The 21,629-nt window shown below is 38.1% G+C and overlaps 1 protein-coding gene across 2 annotated transcripts in view; it reads left to right on the forward strand.

Annotated features, from left to right (window-relative positions):
* EVC (EvC ciliary complex subunit 1) overlaps nucleotides 1–21,629 on the forward strand; it is a 53,786-nt gene that overhangs the window by 11,557 nt on the left and 20,600 nt on the right. For both annotated transcript variants that reach the window (XM_069856329.1, XM_069856330.1), the window contains exons 6-12: nucleotides 1,304–1,402; nucleotides 3,667–3,804; nucleotides 5,602–5,760; nucleotides 7,087–7,303; nucleotides 8,762–8,910; nucleotides 11,726–11,824; nucleotides 20,306–20,518. In XM_069856329.1, the coding sequence (XP_069712430.1) occupies nucleotides 1,304–1,402; nucleotides 3,667–3,804; nucleotides 5,602–5,760; nucleotides 7,087–7,303; nucleotides 8,762–8,910; nucleotides 11,726–11,824; nucleotides 20,306–20,518 (1,074 nt within the window). The remainder of the gene's footprint in view (nucleotides 1–1,303; nucleotides 1,403–3,666; nucleotides 3,805–5,601; nucleotides 5,761–7,086; nucleotides 7,304–8,761; nucleotides 8,911–11,725; nucleotides 11,825–20,305; nucleotides 20,519–21,629) is intronic.

Below are 21,629 nucleotides of genomic sequence, written 5' to 3' on the forward strand. Positions count from 1 at the left end.
GATTCCAGAAGGAAATTTAGCTTGACTAAAGAAGGTTGAACTTGATCTCAAAGTTAATCATCCATTTGTAAATGAAGATAAATTAACCACATAGTGATGTAATCACAGAAACACTGAGAAAATGACCATTTAACTTTCTGGCCCACCAGAAATTGCCATAAAAGGCAGATGATTTTGACCTTTAGCTGAAGCTTTGAATAGCTGTGTGTTTTTACTAGCGGGGGAAAAGGGTAAAAAAAATCCAGTTTAGAGAATAATTTTGTCTTTTTCTACTCTGCTTTCTCTGACTTCAGAGTCAGTCTTTCTTAGTGTCAGGTCTAGGAAAATGAAACATATCCTCTTCCTTCAGTGTTTCCCTGAATTCTAGCCCCAACCCCCCCCGCCCTTTTTGCAGTATGTTTTGTCTTGCTGTTGTCTGTTCAAAACTTGCCAAACTCCTATCCAAAGCATTGGAAAGTGAGATCCAAAACATGGCTGCTTTAGCATTTTGTATTCTACTCAACTCTAATGGTAACACATTTTCCAGAGTTTGCTGAAATGTTCGCTTTGTAACTGTTTGTGCATGTAAATATGGTTTTATCTATTTTTTTATGTTTAAAGTGGGCAAGTTCTGCATCATCTGTTCTCGCCTACAGAAGTAACAGGCAGGTTGCTGTTTACATATTTTTATCTTCACAGTGGGAAATGCCACAGCAATTAGTCTTTATCTTGGCACTGACACTCTAATTGAGGCAAGAAGGGAAAAGATTAAGCAAAAATCATCTCAGTGTTCAAAAACATCTCTTTGAAGGCACTAGTATTGCAATCTTTTTACAAACCCAACAACTGGAAGATAGGTGTATTTTTTGTAAGAGAAGGTAGCTAGAACTTAAGATGTTTGCTTTTGTGTTGTATGTCAAACTGATTGATACATCATTTGGCTGACTACAGTTGAAATCATAGTAATGAATATGTTAGTATCATTTAGCTTAGGTTTCATTTAAGTTTGAAAAATGGTCTTTGTATTTTTAAATGATCTGTAGATTGTCCAGTGAAGGACAATTTCAGATGTGTCAGTCTGGTTACGAGACTGTATGAGAGTCTGTCCTTGTCCTTGTTAGAACACAATACCATCTTCCAGTATCTTACTAAAGCCAAAGCTAAAGAATGGTAGTCCAACAGAGTTCTGATGGTGTTTCCGTTACTTTGCTTATGGTTCACTGTAGTTTCACCGATTGATTTAAATCAACAAAAGCTATCAAAGATGCCCTTATGATGTTGAACAGGCACTTACCCTGAGTTTTCTTTCCTTCCTTTTGAACAGATGTTCATTCAGGTTCTCAAAATACACCTCACAGACTTTTGTCATAAAAAGAAGATCACTGATGATTTGTTGAAGAAGGTCCTTTTAATTCAGGAAAATGTAAGTTGTTTTGTCAGTTAATATTTCAGACCACAGAAAATCAGTGTTAATCTGACCAGTTGGTGTAAGCTGCCACAGCAGGCCATGTCACTTAATCTTTTTAAACAGCAATGTCATCTGTAATCTATTTCAGAATAAATGCAGAGACATTCTCTTCTTAGAACTAATTCTCTCCATTACCATGTCCACATTTACCCGTAATTGTTGTATGAGGTGATCAGGACAGTAATGTGTCTGATTTGTTAAGGACAAAAGTATTTGTAGTTGAATCCATTGAAGCAAACAGAACATCATGAATTTAAAAATTTCTAATTATCTGGCCTTTGTCTGGGTCCATGTATCATTACTGATAATAAGATAGCAGGAAATAAAGTACCCAAAATAAACGCAAGGCTTTTTTTTCTTTTATCATGGGAAAGTATACTTATTTTCCTCTTTATCCTTTTTTCGTCCATATACTTGTAGCAAAATCCATTTTCTACTTCTAGAACTAGATGATGTACATAGACAGTCAATATGTATTTCAGGTGGAGTCACAATACTATTTTTAAGATTATTACAAGGAAAAAAACTTAACAAATCTGAACAGGATCGGAGAGCTACTGGCTCACTTTCTATTTTCTAGATTAGAGACAGAAAAGTTTGGATTGAGAGCCACTTTTGGAAAGAGTCTGGTCCAACCTACTGTAGGAAGGAGGGAATTATATAAGGCTACCCAGTACCCTGCCAAGCCAAGTCTTGCATATATGCTCTGAAGGAGACCCTCCTCATTTCTCTGGGCAGCCTAGTCCAATATTTTAATTCTTCACACAGTAATGATTTTTCTTTTCTTACGTACAGATGGAATTTCTCATCTAGGCATTCAAGTCTATCAGTTGCTAGGTCTACATGTTGAGATGTATTTTGTTCTTTCAGTCTCACAGTCTATGAATGAGTATCAGGAATCTCTGTAGTTGTACCTAATAGTTTATTTCGAAGTGGATTTTGCCTCTGCCTTAAATCCTCAGATTGTATTGAAGTTGTTTGTATTTACTAAATGAAAAGCAAGATTTGGTGTGTGAATCCCTTTTTCTGATGGACTTCTGGTAATGACTTCAGATTACAGACACAGAGATAATACATTATTGATTAGGCATGTTTCCCAGTATAGCCTAACCCTCAGTGAGGCTTGACAGCTTCAATGTCTTCATGCAGCTAACTGAGCTGCTGCAAGACAAAGACTAAATCTTGTTTGTTAAAAGCAGTAATTCCTGCAGAAGGCTAGTGTTCTTGTGCTCTGTATCCTGGAGAGAAAGGTCTTGGAAATATGACAGCCTTGGGGCTGGGGTATCACAAAAGGGATGAGGTTGATTTTGGGTAACACGTAAAAATTGTTGGTAATAAGAAAAAGCATTAGCACTGGAATATACTGTATGTAATACTGCCTTGGCAAGACTGAGGATTTTATGGTTTATAACAAACAGCATTTCCTTCTTTATTCTGCATTGTTAGAAAAATTTGAAGAATTGTGATGGAGTTGTTTGTAAAGCTTGTAAAAACCTGGTTACATTTCTTTAAGGCACAGGATATCAAGTTAATGCTTTCATACTTAAAATTGTGTGATATTAAAAGGAGATGTTTGTTACATAAAGTATGTTTTAGCCACTGAAGCATCACCCATTTCAGTACCATGCTGCTAAGTGAGGGCAGAAGGCTAGTATTTATCAGTATGCATGGCTTTCAGAAAAAAATCATCCTGGTTTTAAAGAACTGAAAAACTTTAAAAATTGATGTAATCACATAGCCTGTAATTTGTCCCTAAAGAGCATTACAGGTGTGTTTGTCCATCTGTGCTAGCACTCTGCAGGAAACACTCACCAATTATCACACCTGGATACTTCTCTTTGCTTTCAAACACAGTATATACACTCCTAGCTGCCATTTAAGATGGGGAACATGCAGTAGAATAAAAATGTTTGTGGATAGATGCAAAGGATTATTAGTATCATAGCTCATGGAGCAGTGTTTATGAAAACTTGAATTCAGTGGAGATGGACAACACTCTTGATAATAAATACTAGTGGAATTGTATTGAGTGTAGTTCAGAGCTGTCATATATATACTTGCAGGTTCTTTGTTTGCTGTAGGAGGTGCATTACCCGGAGGCAGAACTTTCTGAGTTCACTTTCCTTAGGCACGAACCACAACTGACAGTCAAATTCACTTCTGAATTTAGAAATTATATCTGGTTTTCTGCTTAACAAATCACTTGCTCTTTTTTCCAGGATTTTGAAGAATTACAGAAACAACTTGACTCTAGACTCCAGAATACTGATATGTTCGGAGCCCATAATTCAGAGTACCAGACTGTAGAAGACTTAGAAAGGAAAGAAAGAGAATATTCTGAGTACATAATAGATAATGTAACTTCCTAATTTTTCTCCGATAAAATTTTATTTTAATGTTATTCTTTTGATGGGGAATGTTTTTTTTATTTTTATTAAGCTGTTGTGTTGACTAGTACACAGTTAATACTTTAGGTGTGCGTGAGTCCTGAAAACACTTTTACATTGCTCCAGCAAAGTATTTCCCACTTCCTTTGGGACCCAATGTGGCTTTTATACAAACACTGTTTTATCACATTGGGTTTGAAGCTGAGAAATGTCTCTTGCTTGTCAAATGGTAAGATTTATTTCAAGCCTAGGCATAGTCTGACTTCTAGGAATGTTATTCTAGCACCTTTTCTTCAGTCTTCCATAACTGAATAAGTTGTATTATTCAGTTAGATATATGAAAGTAAGACAGTATGAAACATTTTTAAGCTGAAATAATTACTAAGAAAATAATTACATTCTAGCATGCTTTGAATGAGATAAAGGATATTCTGCATATTATTTTCTAGTAAACAAAGTAATCTGGAAGATACTATTCTTCCGAGTCCTGTTTTTGAGGCTTGAGCAAATTCACTGCTGATGAAAATGAGAGACTGACTAGTCAGGCTGATGGCTCTGAGCTGCCTGCACTGATTGACTGTGGCACTTCAGCCTTGGACTAAGCAGCCCATCATCTCAGCCTTGGGCCTTTTTCGTAGAGGAATTAATATTTTTTAATGTCTGATGGTTAAGTGCCTCACTGGGGATTTTCTCAGCTTTCTTGTGATTCTCTGTGCTTTTCACTTCATAGTGGAAATCCTGTTAATGGTGGTAAATCTGTGTCAAGTTTCTTTTTGAAATTTAACTTTGCTCGTGAAAAATTGATTGTCTAGAGTCCTCCAGAGTTAGGCACATAAAAACTCTCTGGCAGCCTACCTGAGCAACAGCAGGCAGTTATTCACCAGTGGCAGTCATCCTTTAGTGGATCTGTCATTCTTATGCTAGCAGATGCTTATCATCGGTATTGAAAATGATTCTGCTGTATGCAGTTTCATATAGATCAGGACCTTGAACTAATCCACGTTTCCCTCAGTAATATAAAGGGTTTTTTTTCAGATTCATAGATGCCATAGTCTCAGTTTTTTGGAAAACACAGAGGTAGTTAATACAAATCTTGGCTATGGATACATTTTCTTATCCTTATATTTACTTATTGAAGACGACAGAATATTCACAGTTGTGCAGTCATAAGTGTTTGTGTGATTGGAGCTTAAAACTAGAGATTATCCATGCAGTAATATATCTGAATGGGCACATACATGTGCTGATACTGCACAAGTAGTACTTACTTCCAGTGATTTAATATGATGCTTATGTAGCATGTGGCTGTGAAAGCCTTTGATGGTGAAAAACGATAATTTTCAGTTTCTCTTTTTTAGCAAAAATCTTGCTTGATTGGAATGCCTATTCCTACAGCTAAAGAAACTTCCCAGAAAGAAAGGGCTGCAGTTTGTTATCTTTTTTGGTTTTCCCATTAATGCTAATAACATAATAAGCTTTTATAGGTGCAGTATGTGGAGAACTAACAACAAATTCCTGGTGATTTACACAGAATAACTACATTTTAAAAGGTCATGATTGACCTTTTAGTTACAAGGCACCAATATGTGTATCATAATATAGAAAACAGGTTCTTTAGCTTCGCAAAATGTTCACTATAACTAACACTGAAAGCTGTCTGTAGACTCGGTGACTCGTATCTCAGTACACGCATATGCCTCTCACTGTAATGAAATACTAGGTGATTAATGATGGAATATGGATTGGGTTTTGATTCTTATTCCACAGATGGAAGCCTTCTGGAAGCTGATTGACAAAGCCCAGCAGGCTTTTTTGGACCAATCAAAATGCTCAAGTGCAAAAGCAATGAAGATAACGAAGAATCTGACTGAGAAGATGATTGCAGTAGAAAGCTTATTAAGTGAATCTCAAGATTTGCAGGCAATGGTAAAGTACAAAGAGAAGTAAAAATTGAGAGAGATGTAGGCAATCTGAACACAAAGCATGATGGAAGTGCATGGAGTCTGTCAGTCCTGCCTGCAGATGCATACTGCTTACTCCAGTTGTCTCTTTTGGCTTTATTGCAAAGAGCTGAAGTTTCATTGCTGTTTATAAAGACTCACAGGAGGCTGAACTCTTTGCACTAGAGTTGTAAATCTCAAATACTGTGTAGGCAGTCACATTAGGAAAAAGTGATATTAATGCAGCCAGTGAGCCAGGAGCAAAAGCACTAGATCTAATGATGAAGGAGAGTCATTACCCTGGGCATTAGGAGATTTTTCTTTCAAAGTATTTATTGCACTTTGACTGAAAAATCCTAATTTAAATTTGAGGGTGATTGTCTCTGTCCAATGACTTTAATTGAATTAAATACTCTTAATATCTCTTAGTGATATGGTCTTAATAGGGGAAAACTGTGTTTATAGATGCACCAGCAATGTGCTAGATCTAACATATCCTTAATTTGCTTTGCACAGGATGTACAGATCTGGAATTTACAGATTAATAGTACCGTCAGAATGTGGCCTACTGCGTTTATTAGTAATTTGGAGAATATAAATTGATAGCTAGCTTTATTTGTCTTAGTAATAAACAGATACAGTAACTATTAGCTTGTTAGTTTTACATTGGAGCAGCTAAGTAAACTGAGTGGGCCAGTTATGAAAACAGTCTTTACATCTGATTACACTTTACCCACACCAGGCTATTGTACAGCAAGTTCCTTCAGATGGGCAGACTTCAAATGAGATGTTTAGATACAGGCACAGGAAATATTCCTGCCTGAAGTCACTACTGTCGTGTTTGCATCTCATTACAAAGTTCATTGTCTGTGTGTCTCTGTTAGCTAACGTAGTTGCCACACTCTTTCCAGCCTTGCAGCACTGTCCAAAGCAGTTGCAGTTTTCACCCAAGACATTTCACTCCGTACTATAATACTGAGCTGCTGCTATAATAGTGTAATGGAAGCTGCTAGGTTATAGATAATTATACTAACTTTTAGTATATTTACTGAATTCCAGCTGACTGCGTTCTTGAAGGAATCCCAGCAGTATCAAAATCAGATATTTGTCCTCATTTCAAAATGAACCCATGGCTGTCCTACACTGGTCAAAGTTTTCAGAAGTATCTAAGTATATGAAGATTGTTATTTACATGGTCTTGAGAAGCCTTTGCAATTTTCTGCGTAGTTTGGGAATGAGTCATTAAATGAAAGGACAAGCACAACCAAAGACCATTCTTGGTTTCTAAACAGTTTCCTTCTGCTTGTTTTAGGACATTCAGGAAAGGTTATTCAACTGGGAGCTTATGGTGAAAATGATCAATTTACTTAAGTCCTATATACCAGAAGAGTGCAAATGTAGATTAAATATTGTGTCAAATATTCTGGACCATTTAACTGTAAAGAATATTCTCTCAGTCCAACAAAAGGAAGAAATTCTAATGGATCTCCACAAGGCCTTCTGGGAACAGCTGGCACATTTCAGTAATGGTGAGTATTTAGTTTGGTGCTCATGAGGTTCACACAGGCCCACTTCTCCAGCTTGTCTAGGTCCCTCTGGATGGCATCATGTCCTTCTGGTGTGACAACTGTGTCACTCAGCTTGATGTCTTCTGGAAATCTTTTGAGGGTGAACTTTTTGTCAAGTTTCTGTTGCAAAGCAAAAATACCTCTGTCGAGGCCTTGGTTTTATGCAAAGTAGGTGTTTATAGTTATATATAACTATATGTTACAGTTACTACAGCCTGTGCAGATGGACATTTTCAATCTCTTGGTTTTAGATAGAAATGACGTTCTTAAAAAAAAAAACCTAGAGTGTAGCATTTTCACATGGGAGTCTATGTTGACGTTGCTTATGAGCTCCTAACTGTGTAAGTTAAACTGTAGCTATAATTCACAAGCAGAACACAAAGCCCGCAAGACTCTGCTCCTAGGAAACAAACAAGCAAGTAGTAAAGAATCAGATAGTGTTTAAAAATAACAGTTGCTTCATTTGTTCGGATGACATTTTTATTACAGGACTTTCAGTGCCTTTTCAAGTGTTTTGTCAGTACATCATCAGCCTGTGGGTAAACACAATACATCAGCATGGAGAATAAGTAACGTGCTCGGTGCTACAGTACTGTGCTCCTTTATTTATCCTCAAAATAATTCTTCAGAGTTAAAGCCGTATGATGTGATGGCAGGACAGTAGCCACAGATGGGTATTTTTTTGCTTCCTCTGAGTGAAGTTCTGGTCTGGGGCATGGTGGAAGAAAAGAATAAAGTTCTTCTTGGGTAGATAGGCAAGGAGACATGAAGTAATGGCAGAACATCATAAGCACCAATTCTGCTCTGCGGCACAAGGTCCAGACAGACTCATGAATTTATAAATCGCTTGGAGGGATCAAGCGGGGGAAGAACTTGGTCCCAAATTTTTCACTCTACTAACACAAAATCAGAGGGTCCTTAACAGCTTTTGCTGGAGGTTTCTTGATTGGAAACTTGGGATGGCTGTTTGGCAGTTCAAGCTAATCTGAACTAGCACTGCTCTAGACCTTTTCTCCCAACCATATGTTACTACCGCTGTTCTTGCAGCAGCATTTGCATATCTGTAATTAGGTAGTGAGCCCCTTCTGGATCTTTCCAAAGCAGGATGGGGAGCTTTAGGGTGCTGCACATGGGAATCTGTTTCTTGAACTAATACAATGCCTTTGCATAAGCAGCAGCAGTGAAAGGGAGGGTGCATGATGGCTGTGATTCAAAGAATGTAACTGCCATGTCACAACACAAAAGTTCACATCTGAAAAGACCATCAAGGTAAGAATCAAATTTGAAATCCTGCGTGGTAATTACTTGCCTATTCCACTCACTAATGGATCACTGTGAGCTTATGTTGTGTCACAGTAGCAGATGTTTCTTTCTTGCTGTAGAGTTGTGGTAGCTAATCATCATTGGTTTATGTTCCAGAATGTATGCAGCAAAGTAAAGACCTGATCTTGAAGCGACTGGAGTGCCGTGCAAAGAAGAGAGAAGAGTACAAACACATGAAGGAAGCCGAACAAGGGAGTCTCTTGAGTAAAACTTTTCATATTGAAAATGTTCATGATTTTCTTAAGGTGAGCATGTAAAAGCTTATTTTCACTTTTCCATTAGTTTTTAAGGCTAAATATGTCAAAGATTTCTCCCAGTTCTGTAAAATTAGGATTGTTGGGTTGTCTTGAGAATCGTGTACAGAAGCACAAGTAGGATAGGTTCAGACCATCTATTGCCTCAGTTCCCCAGGGTCTTTACCTCCAGCGTTGATATTGTCACATTGGAAGAAAATGCCAAAGGGTGTTAATGCTAGATTACATGTTTTGTGAAAACATCTTTTACTTGGATACCAAGTGTTAGGTTCAATATAGGAAATCTCTGGAGGAAAGTATCTGGTCTGCATTTCAGAAGAAAGCAGACTGCACTGGTCTGATTGCTTTTCTGGGAGTGAGGTTACTAAGATTCAAGAGACTATCACGTGTCACATAAGTGGAGGGAAAACATTATGATCACTGACAGGGTATTTTAGAGAAGATTTGCAGTAGATAGTTTAATATGGTACACAATGGCCAGTGTCATGTTTTCTTGGCTATATTTTCTGTAAAGCTCTATTGTTATTTTTGAGAATGTATATCTGAAATCAGAGTTCTTAGCTGTAAATGCTGAGAACTGCAAAACTACTACTGCTGAGAGTTACAGTCCCAAGTTATTAAGAAATTAAGAAATTATTAATCCTCAATTTTAATGAAAAGAAATAATTTAAGTTCTTTAATTATATTGTATGAATTAGATAATGTAAGTTACTCTTCTTATATGGAGCACCTGTCTGGCAACACCTCACTTCAAAAAGTTCAAGGCACTTCAAAATAGTAGAGTATATTTTACTTCTTTGGCTTTTCATAACATGAGCCAAATAATTCTATCACACATTTTTTAGCCATTGAGCACTTGTGAATATATTATCCTTAAACACATAATTCAAAACTCTTGGACACATCTAAACTTCCTTAAACAAAGCTTAGAGATTTTATATTAAGACCTTTCCCCTGCAAAGTCAGAGCCATACAGCTTTGCGCAAGGCATGTTCTATTCTGTTCACCTTAGAAGGCTGAAAAATACACTTGGTTAAACTGTAGATTGACGATCTGCTTATGACAGGCTGAGCAGGGATGGGCAGCCTGCACTTCTTGCTGGACATAACAGAACTGAATCTTAATAGTATGAAATGCTTAATATTATGAATGTGTGCAAATAATAAAACAAGTCAGAAATTTAAGGCTTCCTGCTGCCACAGCAGAGAGTGCCTTTTGTCTCAGAACCAAATGGGATTGAGTGCAGAGATTCTTTGAAGAATAAGAACATATATATATGTAGCTCCCATGATTTGATTTAAATATTCCAGCAGTTATTTTGTGTGAACAATCCCCTCCTCCTGGGCAGGTATTTTAAACCTGTTTCATGGTTTCACAGCTAGCCAAGCAGTGAAGGGCTTGATGCTGAATCCTTACCATAAGCTCAGAGCTGTATCCATCAAATGCAGTTTTCTTCTCTGCCTTCCCCTCTCCTTTCCATCAGGGCTTACACCACCATAGTAGCAGCCTCGGCAATAACTGACCTTTCTGCTGAATTTTAAGTGGTTACCAATGAAGAAGGTGGATTTTGCATTGAACTTTGTTCACATGGGTATCATAGAATCATAGAATAACCAGCTTGGAAGAGACCCACCGGATCATCGAGTCCAACCATTCCTATCAATCACTAAACCATGCCCCTCAGCACCTTGTCCACCCGTGCCTTAAACACCTCCAGGGAAGGTGAATCAACCACCTCCCTAGGCAGCCTGTTCCAGTGCCCAATGACCCTTTCTGTGAAAAAATTTTCCTAGTGTTCTTCTGAACACAAGTTGGTTGCAGCTTTGATTTTTTTGACAGAACAACCTAGACAGTCGAGGTTAGAGTCTGCCTCCTTCATCTGTGCTTCCTGTGGAAAGGAAGCATTTTAAATTTGCACACAAGCAAAAAAGAGCTAGTTACAGTAACCCAGTCTTACTCAGCCCTACCCTTGGTAAGCATACAAGTTGAAGCAATTAACTCATCAAATTCTGTGGTGAGCTGTGATTTCCTCATAAGTGTGAATTTTAATGTCAACCTCTACAAGAATGGCCTGTACATGAAGAGTTTATGAGCACTTGGTGCTCTTTAGAAGAGCCTTGTTGACATACATAATGAAGAAAGTCATATTTACCACAGAAGTGTAAAAGGGCACTTGGCAGTTTAAATCAAAATATGGAATATTTATGTATAAGACCACTTAGTAGTCTATAGAATGGGATGCTCTTTGTGAAATTCAGTCTTCCATTACAGCACATGATCCTTCCAACACATCATGGTCCAGGCTTGAAGAAAAACATGGCATCCCTCTTAAATCTGACCAAGGACCAAATCAGGATCAAGTCATAGATCAGCCTTTTAGGCTGATTGCCATCTGACAGTACCCTGGGACATGGTGACCAATCCCAGTGCAAAAGCACTATACATTGTAATACAGCTATAACTAAGGTGTGTGATGGCTGTTCTGCACCTCATAGTACTGGCAATGATGAATTGATATTCATACACAGGAAAGCAGATTGCCAATAAGATAATTTCATGTTTTCTGTATTGTATACATATTATTTAACCCCAAATGGCTGACGCTATGAAGCTTTATACTCAAGAATGGTTGTGCTCGAATTAAGGTGGAAAGGCAAGTTTCATTTCCCTCTGAGTCACAGTTCCAGAAAAGCACTTGCTGTTTTTATCAGGTGTGGGAAGGGAATCAGAGGAGGGAAAAAGACGATCACAAGAAGCTATCAAAAGCTGTTCAGCTATTTAAATATACCTATTGTGTTTCTTCTAGGCTTACCATGAGCTGCTAGAGAGGCATTGGCAAGCACAGTGGGAACTGGAGGAAGAGGATGACTGTGAGAGCACAGAGGCTGTTGTGGATCTCTACAAGGTGCCACCTCTAGTGACGTGTCATTTACTAAAATAATTTTTAAGATTCTTTAAATGCACTACACAATGATGGGCCTCAAGGAGGATTGGGGAATTGCAGGAGATCATGGCAGCTCCAGGAAGCTAGGCTGGCAAACCAGGACAGTCTTCCACGTTAGCTTGCCTTTTCCATTATCTTCCCAAGACACTACATTTCCTAACCTCATATTAGTCAGAAAGTATCTATGTGGTCTGCCAAAAAATGCTGCCTGGCGGGCTAACAAGGCTACAATAATGTTGAGAGCATACAATGTCTGGCACTACTACCAGAAGAGGGAGTTCATTTATATAGCATAATTATGTCCTCTGCACCATGGTAGGATGGTACTATTCTTAGTTCACTCCATCTCCAAAAATAGTTTTCTTATCTCTTTTCCTCTCAGAGAAATTATTTTGACATTGGTTAGTTCTCTGAAATAAGTTTGGATCTTTGGTGTAAGTAATATTTTTATACTTTATGTTACCAATTTGGAAAATAAGTAGGTGTTTCATGCTTTTGCATCATCTTTAATTATTTTCCAACTGCACCGAAAAAATAAGATAATGTGACCTAACTGATGAAGCCCAAAACTGTAACCATCAGTGACCTTTAATTAGGCTGGAACTAATCACATTCAGCTCAACAGTATCCTTATCGTGATTAATTATAACCAGATCAGGGTGTTGTGGAAACTTGTAGTCCCTGTCACTTTAGAATGAGATACCCATACAATATTAATTAGCACTACTTCACATGCACTTTTTCACATTCAGTTGGTAATATACAAAGCCACTGTATTTAGAACAACGTTTTGCCATAGCTTTATGTCATAGTGCAAGCAATAGGATATTTGAGAAGACTATTGCTTTGGAGAAAGGAAAAGTTTGCTTTAAGGCTAGTGAACCACAGTAGGTTAATCCTACAAAGCTATTTAATTGAATAAGAATTAACATGTCTGTTGATATTACTGCTTACAGTCCATTCTCCAGAGTTACTAGCTTCTCCACCCCATTCCTCAATTCACATGAAGCCTGTGGAGACCAAATAAAATTTTACCCTGTACAGTTCCATCTCATTTGTGAAATTATATTGCTTTCATTTATTGTGTAGTTTGCTTTAGTGACGCTAAGATCAGACTGAAAATGCTATTTCTTTCCGCACTGTTAACTAAGTTTTCTTCTTCATTAAAGAAAAATTGGTTTGGGTGAATTAAGTGTTTCTAGAATTGCCAAGTTGCCAGGAGAGATGCACAAACTTGAACTCTGCCAATTCATGCAGCTCTAACCCCTTATATTCCATATTACAGCTGCTGTCTTTTTCCTAGACCCAAACAAACACTGCTAGACGTGAAAAACTGCAAGTACTGTGATACAACTGGCATCTGTTGAATGAGGGTCTACAAATCTTAATTTCCATTTTTTTTGTCTATAATGAAACATTTCTATTGTGACATTTAACATGATGAACAATTGAGCTTTCTCTCCTTAACACTAAATATAGATACTACAGACTATTTTAGAACAGATTGCTTCTGAATTTACTTTGTAAATAGCATAAGTAAGAAAGAAATTACAAATTAGCATAGCCCTCCTGTAGGTAAACGGAGCTGTTCTGACTTCTACAGCTGAGGGGAGTGCAGTGGTTACACATTGTCCTGGGGCATAAAATGAAGAGTAGGTTTGCCAGTAAGGGAAGGAGATGCATCTTACAGTCACAAATCGTTTGCATCTTTCTGTGCTCCACCACGCTTTCGGAGTTGAAATTCAGCTTGGACAAACAGAAGCCTTTCCCTGGGCATTGGAGCTTTGCCTCTTCACTTAGTTTGTCTGGATTTCTGCTAGAGTGAAGCTACTGCTGCCAGTGGGGAAGGCAAAGATACTCATGGGAACATGACAGGGATTTGAGATACTCCACAGTGCAGTTGTGTTACTGCATCTCAGATAGACGCAAGCAAGCAAACATTAGACTAATCACATGACAACGGTCAGCACAGTGCTACAAGACCTATGTCCCAGTTGGGTTCAAACCAGCTAGTTTTTCAGCTTCTGGTGTGACAACTGCACCACTCAGCTTTGTGTCATCTGCAAAGTTGCAGAGGGCGTATTCAATCTTGCTGTCTAAATTGTTGATGAAGATATTAAACAGTACTGGTCCTAGTAGGGACACCTGAGGGACACTTCTTGTCACAGATCTCCATCTGGACATCGAGGCGTTGACCACTACTCTCTGAATACAACCATCCAACCAATTTCTTATCCACCGAACAGTCCACCCATCAAATGTTGTGGGGGACAGTGTCAAAGGCTTTGCAGAAGTCCAAATAGATCACATCTGTTGGTTTTCCCATGTCCCCATCACAGAAGGCCACCAGGTTGGTCAGTCAGGGCACGCCCTTGGTGAAGCCATACTGACTGCCACTAATCATCTCCTTGTCCTCCATGTGCTTTAGCAGAGCTTCTAGGAGGATCTGTTCCATGATCTTCCCAGGCACAGAGGGGAGGGTGACAGGTCAGTGGTTCCCAGGGTCTAAACAATCCACCCTCATTGAAGTACTGTATCAAAACTTGCACTGTAAATGACAAACCAGAATAAATCCTCAAGGAAGACAGCCAATAAAACATTCCCAAGGGTTACACTCTGACAAAGTAATTCAGCCAAGTGCAGAAGCCCAAGTGTCCAGCCATTGCCCTAAGCTCACAGACTTTAGTTGCTGTATTTGAAGGCCATTACACCTTTTTTTTTTCCCAAGAGAAAATGGCCTGGCAAGGTGTTATATGTGACAAAGACTTACATGTGATAAAATGTTTGGATCCTCCATTCCTCCTTCAGCTGTGCACTAGAATGACTTGATTTCTTTCAGTGATTACCTTGGCTTGTCCTATTATAAGCAAGCAGGGAAGCAAGCCTCACAGACTTATTTTCCTGAATAAGTAAAAAGATAACCTCAGTGCAAGAGGTGATATTAAAATATAAGGAAAAGGTCACTGTGTGACCAAATAGAGAACCAGTAAATATACAGGGGACAGAAGAAAAGATGTCAGTTACCTATAAGTGCTGCTCACTTGTGGGAGAAGATCCTTGCTTAGTCCTCACAATGTTCTTCTAAACCCTTCTCAAATTTCTATGCCTTTTTTATTTGTTCATTTTACTGCTTTTAAACAGTTTGTGAGTTTGCCAAGATAGATTTATGTAACCCTCTAGCACAACCGTAGCCCATAGTGATACAGTGCATCAAAGAATTATCCAAATTGGTGAATAAATATGTAAAAATGCAGTGATCTGGAAGCTGACTTTGTTTGCATAGAATAATTGAGTAGGTTTGGTTTGTGTACACATGAATAAATCAATTAAAATGATTTAACCAAGGTCAAGGGAATCTGTTGATGCCTGAAGTGAATGAATGAGTTATATTTGGAGGGTAGCGTAGGAATGAGTTATATTTGAAGAATAGCGTTTAGCCAATTGTGTGCTGTAGGTGAATAATCTGTGCCTAGACACAGGCTCCATAACTAATTTTTGAAGTGTAAGTTGAGGAGTGGGGGCAAGTGATATTGGTAATCACAGAATGTCATAACCAAAGGAAGAATTGTGTCAGAGATAATAGAATTGCTCAGTCTAATGTTTTCATATACACAGTCTCCAGATTTATCGCATGCTCAATGGATATTGTGTCGCAGTAGCAGTTTTGTTTCAGCTTAGGTAGATTTTCAGTTGCAAGGATTTTACCATAATTTACTGATAGTTTGTTAATAGTTAGACCTAGTAAAGGTCATTACCTCATATACAAAGACACATTTCTAAAAAAGAGTGTACAGAAGGAGAAGGTTGAAACTGTATCCTGAATCAAAGTCCAGTGAGAGGGCAAAACTAGAATTTCAATGAACCTCCATTCCAAACCTTTCTTTTTTTTTATTAGGTCATGCTAAGGATGACTTCAGTGTCGTTGTGTTTTACTGGTGTTAGGTTGCGTAAAAGCAGAGTACTAGTTTTGTTTTGCAACTAGCATTCCAAAATTCTTCACATGGAAGAGAAGTACATGCAATCAGCTTTTTTCCCATTTAGCTTGAGTTTAACGTGAAGTATCTTCTAGTGGTCAGTGGTGTCAAAGAACATTTGGAGTATTTATGGGATATAGGATCTGAGTATTAAATCTCTGTCCTTAATAAGATACAGTGTGGGTTGGGAGATGAATCTCTTGCCTCCTAAAGAAATGCCCAAGCTGGTGAGCTTCTGGAGATATATGTAAGAGCTTTGACCACAGATTTTAATTATTTTAATGAAATACTGTTGTATCACAAGTTAACAAATACCTGTGCGGTTGCACCTTGAAGATAATATATACTAGCCAGTGGCTGGCATTTAAAATATAGTACAACCAGCCTTTCTAAATACATTTTGCTGCTTCACAATTTCATTATTCACTTTACTCCCATCTGCATGTAGGAACCTTTTAATCATTTAAGTTTGAGGAAGAAATTAATATTGTTCTTTGGTTTTGTAGTAGAATCTGATAAGCTGTGTATTTCCCCTGGTTTTTGACAAAATTATATATTTATTGCCTTATTTGAAAGTCATATGCACTCAGCATTTTAATCTGAGCCCATTTTATTTCTGCAAACACCCCATGGTATTTCTTTATGCTTGATGAATTTCTCTGGAGATTTTTTGAAAAGCTTTGAGATTGACTGCCAGATACTACAAACAGGTTCATTCAACACTGCAATCAGCTATTCTATTAATGGAATCAATTTGAATAAATTTCATTAAGTAAAAGTTCTAAAAACAAGAGATGGTATATCAGGAGGCTTGTAAGAGCTATTTTGTAGGTGTTCTAGTCCAAAAATAAGACCTCAGCAGCAGTAGGATTTTTTTAACATTTTTTTTCTCCTGTGAAAAATTAAGTTTTATAATACATAGTGTGCTGTCCTTCTTCACAGACAGACTTCATTGCCAGTTCAGATTGAGTACGTTCCTTAGAGAACAAGTAGCTTTGAACTATTTTGTTAGCTTGGGTTGCTTTTGGTAGAATTCAATCACATCTGCACTCTTTCCTAAATATAGACTTAAACATTCCCCCCTACCAAATCTGAAAAGGCCAGTCCACTGCTTTTTTTTTTCCCAAGTGCTGCATTAAGCAATGCAACAATCACATTGTACCTGTTTATTCTCTGGGAAGAGAATGCTGTCATGTTAGGGTCTGGATCGCAAGGGCTGCCTGCGGTCTCATGTCCATATGATTAAATGTTAAGATTAAAAAAGCTGGCAGCCAGTGGTACCTTGAATACTGAAGAGAAGTTAGTGGTTTGATAGTCATTACAGACAGTGGTTTCTTTTGAGATCCTGGACCACAAATGAGACCAGCAAGTGTAGGATTTGTGTCCTGCACAGAACTTAAAGTGAACAATATTCAGTCCTGTTAAAAATTATGGTCTCAGGGACTTAAAGCACCTGACTAGGCTTCCTCTTGTTTTATGTGCCAGTTTGCAGCATACATGAGATGTAAAGAACATGCTGCGTAGTCTTGCTTTCCCTCCATGCATTCACCCAGCATTTTCATTTTTAAAAGGACTACTGATGTGAAGAACAGCTCCTGGAATTCTCATCCCACTTTCTTGTCCTACTATACACCTGTTTCAGCAGAGGGCCATTAAGTATTTTGCAGACCCCTATTTACCCACCTTTGATCTAGGTATTTGGTGATAACTCGGCCCATCAAATTAATGAGTGATGTAAGTAAGTAAATTTGTGGGAACAGGACCTAGTCACATTTGTCCTGGATATGCACCCACTCTTGTAGTGCCAAAGGTAGGTGTACAGTATAATTTGAAGCTGCAAGGAGTGCAAGTAAAACTATTCACTTGGTCTTTAAACAAAATGGCATGAAGGCAAGTAACAAAATACCTTTTTTTATGTTCTGTGCGAAAGATTTCCTAGTAAATAACAATAAAGAGCTGTCAGCGTGCCAGGGAAGTGTTATCAGTTCTGCAGCAAAATGTCTCACAACATGATTTAGCTGCCATAGGTGGAACTCTGTTTAAGAGTAGAGTTTCTTAACACCCTGCTTGAGATCTTTTGAGGTCACAGTAGAAATGCCACAGACTCCTATAGACTGCTTCTGAACTATTTCAAACACAAGAGCAATTCTTATATCCCTGTACGCCCAGTAAAGGCAGGAGAGTTTGCTTATCCTGGAAGGCTAGAAAAGCTCAGAGAAGAGGTGGTTTATAGAGACAGAGTCATCATTCTTTAAATGTGTGGGATACAGAGACTGGAAACATAGGATCTTTGAGCTTATGTTAAATCCCAGAATTTGGAGACTTGGATTTTAAGATAAAATGCAGCAGAGAGAATTCAAACAAACCATTTTGCATGAATGTTGGCAAGCTGAGCCAGGTCCACAATTACACAGGTGATTAAGTAACAGGAACTAATAACTATGATATTTAAGGAGTCATGGAGATCCATCCTTCAGCACAGGATGCACTTGTGTAGCAAATGTTACCCTAATGGTACTGGCATGTTCAGATTGTGAGCAATTGCTACAGATGTGAGAAGTTTCACTAGAAATGAGGTATCCTATTGTTAGGCCTTTGACTGCTAATTCTCATACTTATGCTCAGTTCCCAGTTTCAGAAACCTGTAGTCCAATTTACAAGAATTCAGAACACTTTGAGGTTAAACAAAGACAGTGGGAGCTGGATTATGAAAAACCTGCATTCTTTAAACACGTAAGAGTGAAAAAAATTAAGACCGCTCATCGTGAAGGTATAGTGAATACTGATGATAGTGTAGTGCCTCAGTTTTATCCTTAAGAAAAGGTTACTGCAAGGAGCTGTTAAGCTATTTATTGTTTGTGGAACAGCTAATTAATGTTAATTAGCATCCTTGAGGGATATTTCACAGCAAATGAGGAATACAAAATAAAGATTTTTAAGAAATGGGTATCGATAAACTTAAACACAGAATAGATAAAGGTCCTGTGGAAACAGCACAGGAGCCCCAAAGTTACCATCACGGGGGCATAGAACTAGATTTCACATGCAGCCTGAGTTCTGGTCATTCTTTATTTCTGAGTCCTTGACTATGCAGTTTAACATCTTCTTTTGTTGTTGGGGTGTTTTCCTCTTATTTTGTTTTTTTTGTGATACCACATCTAGCAGTTAGAATGGTACACAATGGTGCATTATACTAGTGTATTTCTCCAAAAAAGGCAAGTCCACTAGAACTTTCCATGTCTATGAGCTGCAGACAAATATTTCTGACATGTAGACACATATATCTGTGTTTCTGTGGAGAGGTTATAGATTTCGTTCACTTAAGAGATTGTAATTAAACCTGTATTTAAAAGAAGGCAACAGCTAGATTGTTTGACTTGTTCTTTCAACATGAATGCTGGAAAGTTTTCAAAATACTAGCTGTGTTTTAAGGGAAAGAAAGAACCATAAGTGTTTTCAAAAGGGTTAATGCTGATTTGCAATGAAAGCAAAACCAACCAGGCAATAAAGCTTTTTTGACTGGTAAGATCATGTGGAATTCGCACAAAAGTATCTCTCTATATTGCTGGAGTACTGCAGTGTCCTTGTGACCTTTCCAGTGTGCCTTCGTTTTCTCTCTTCTGCTGGGAAAAAGCTACCTGCCCTCACTTCTCCTCAGGGATTATCTCAAATTGTACCAAGTTTGCAAACAGCTCCTGTTATCACTGTGTATTTGGCAGTGACGGTATGTGTTTTGAACAGACTTTTTAGGATGGATGCCATCTGACTGAATCACCCAAACTCTTCTTGTGAGTAAAACAGCCTCAGCAATTGAAAATGGCTCATATGGGACTAGTTTTAATAAAACCACCAGAAGATGTTTGTTTTCTTAGGCTTGAACCCATTCTACATTAGAAGGAATTTGAATAATTTTGTCCTTCAGGCACTGAAGTGTATTATCTTTTAAAGCACCAACTATTAACATGATTAATGTCAATTTTGCCTAACTAAAAGCTGTACTGTCCCTTTTTACTTCTCGTTTTTCCTTGTCCTCATTCATTTCTTATCAGCATATTGGAAAATGTGGCTGTGAGGTGGTATGCTACACTGCATTGTTTCTGCAGAAATTTTCAAAATAAATGTTCTTAGAAGACATCACTATAGCCAGTAAAACAAGGTATTCTTTGTATTGCAGTTGCATGTGGGCAACAATTAGGATTCAAGGTCTCACGTACTCATGGCACTGTTGCATTTTAAATGCCTTTGTGTGTCTTGAACTAAAACACTGAAGTTGTTCCATCTACAAAACCTAGTCTTTTTTAACTCAAGCTTTACTGGCATTGCATTTTAGCTCTAGGAGTTGGTCACTGGCCCAGTGTCTTCACTGAGACATGGTTCCCTCCCTGGCATCATGGAGGCATGGAATGAAACAGTTCCACAGGGCCAGTGGAGTCACTTTCTCACTTGTCTCTCCGTCCCTCTTTGTTAGGAGCTGTACTCTAAAGCTTCCCATGCTTTAGCAGAGTTGGTGACAGAGCTGTTTCTTCAGACCCTGCCTGTTGTGACTGGCCTGTCTGTAAGAGAATGTGAGCTACTGAAAGAGGAATGGCAGGAGAATTTGGTCCCTCAGCTGGAGAAATGGGAGACCCACCGCCAGAGACGCTGGAAGCTTTTCCAGGAACAGCTGTTGCAAGAAAAAAAAGTAAGACCAATACTATGTTCTGGGATCCCAGGGTCTAAAACCAGGAGTATAGAAAAAAAATTATCAAGATATTGTCTGTGAGGAGTATTTTGTGTGTAAGTATACAGCCTGGGTCCAGACTTGTGATTGGAAGTTTGACCTGCACAAGGTAGTGAATATATATGCTGTGCATGTAGATTTCCATAGAGGAGTCAGAGAGTAATTACTGAACATCTGTCCACAGTGTTTAATGGCTTTGTCAGCACATAAACATTTTTTGGCAAGGTTGCTGTCTGATCTCCTCTACTTTGGGGCACCTACAGAAACTATTCAGAAAAGCCTTCATCTCGTCTTATTTGGAAAAGGTATATAAGAGTACATTTTACAGGAGAAGAGGCTTACAGTGATAAATATTTCTTGATCATTTTCATGCATTAATACTATAATAATTGCAAACATAAGATGCACACTTTATATAAAACTTACTCTTTACTCTGAGAAGGTGAAGAAACACACATTCAGCTTTCCTGTTCTGTTTGTGCCCAGCATACAGTGCATCGACACCAGATGACAAAAGCAACAGCAGTAAATCCAAAGGCAGGTGTCTTCTACATTAGGCTGTAACTCAAATATACCTGAAGTTTATTCATGCAATGTTAAGTCTCTATTAACACTGATTTGAAGACTAACACAGTTTAGTCAAAGAAAGACCGTTGCTATACAGAGCTGTGCTCCTTTTCAAATGTCAAGTGTGTGCTTCAACATATAGAGAAATGTGAGCTTCATAAATGAAAGATTAGCTGAGTTCTTTAACAATGGCAAAAATCTTACTTTTCCCTAGCCTCATTCTCTGAAGTACATGGAGAATCCAGTACTTCGTCAATAAGGTGTTGCTTGAGTCCCCAGTTGTTAAAGACTGCTATAAGGTGTTTAACTTTTCCACCCTTTCATATTTAGGGTTCTTCCATAAGACTCTGTAAGTTTTCTGTGATTAAGGCAACTGCTGGCTTCCTACTAAATCTGGTAGAGTGGTTTGCTGGCCCGTGTTTTTGGAATACTTTGGGAATACAAAAGTAAAATTATTAGTTGGAAATTCTTAGCCATTTCCTTTTTTTCTTCAGTTTTCCTGAAT

This window comes from Phaenicophaeus curvirostris, chromosome 4, assembly GCF_032191515.1.
Source record: "Phaenicophaeus curvirostris isolate KB17595 chromosome 4, BPBGC_Pcur_1.0, whole genome shotgun sequence".
Lineage (NCBI taxonomy): Eukaryota > Metazoa > Chordata > Aves > Cuculiformes > Cuculidae > Phaenicophaeus > Phaenicophaeus curvirostris.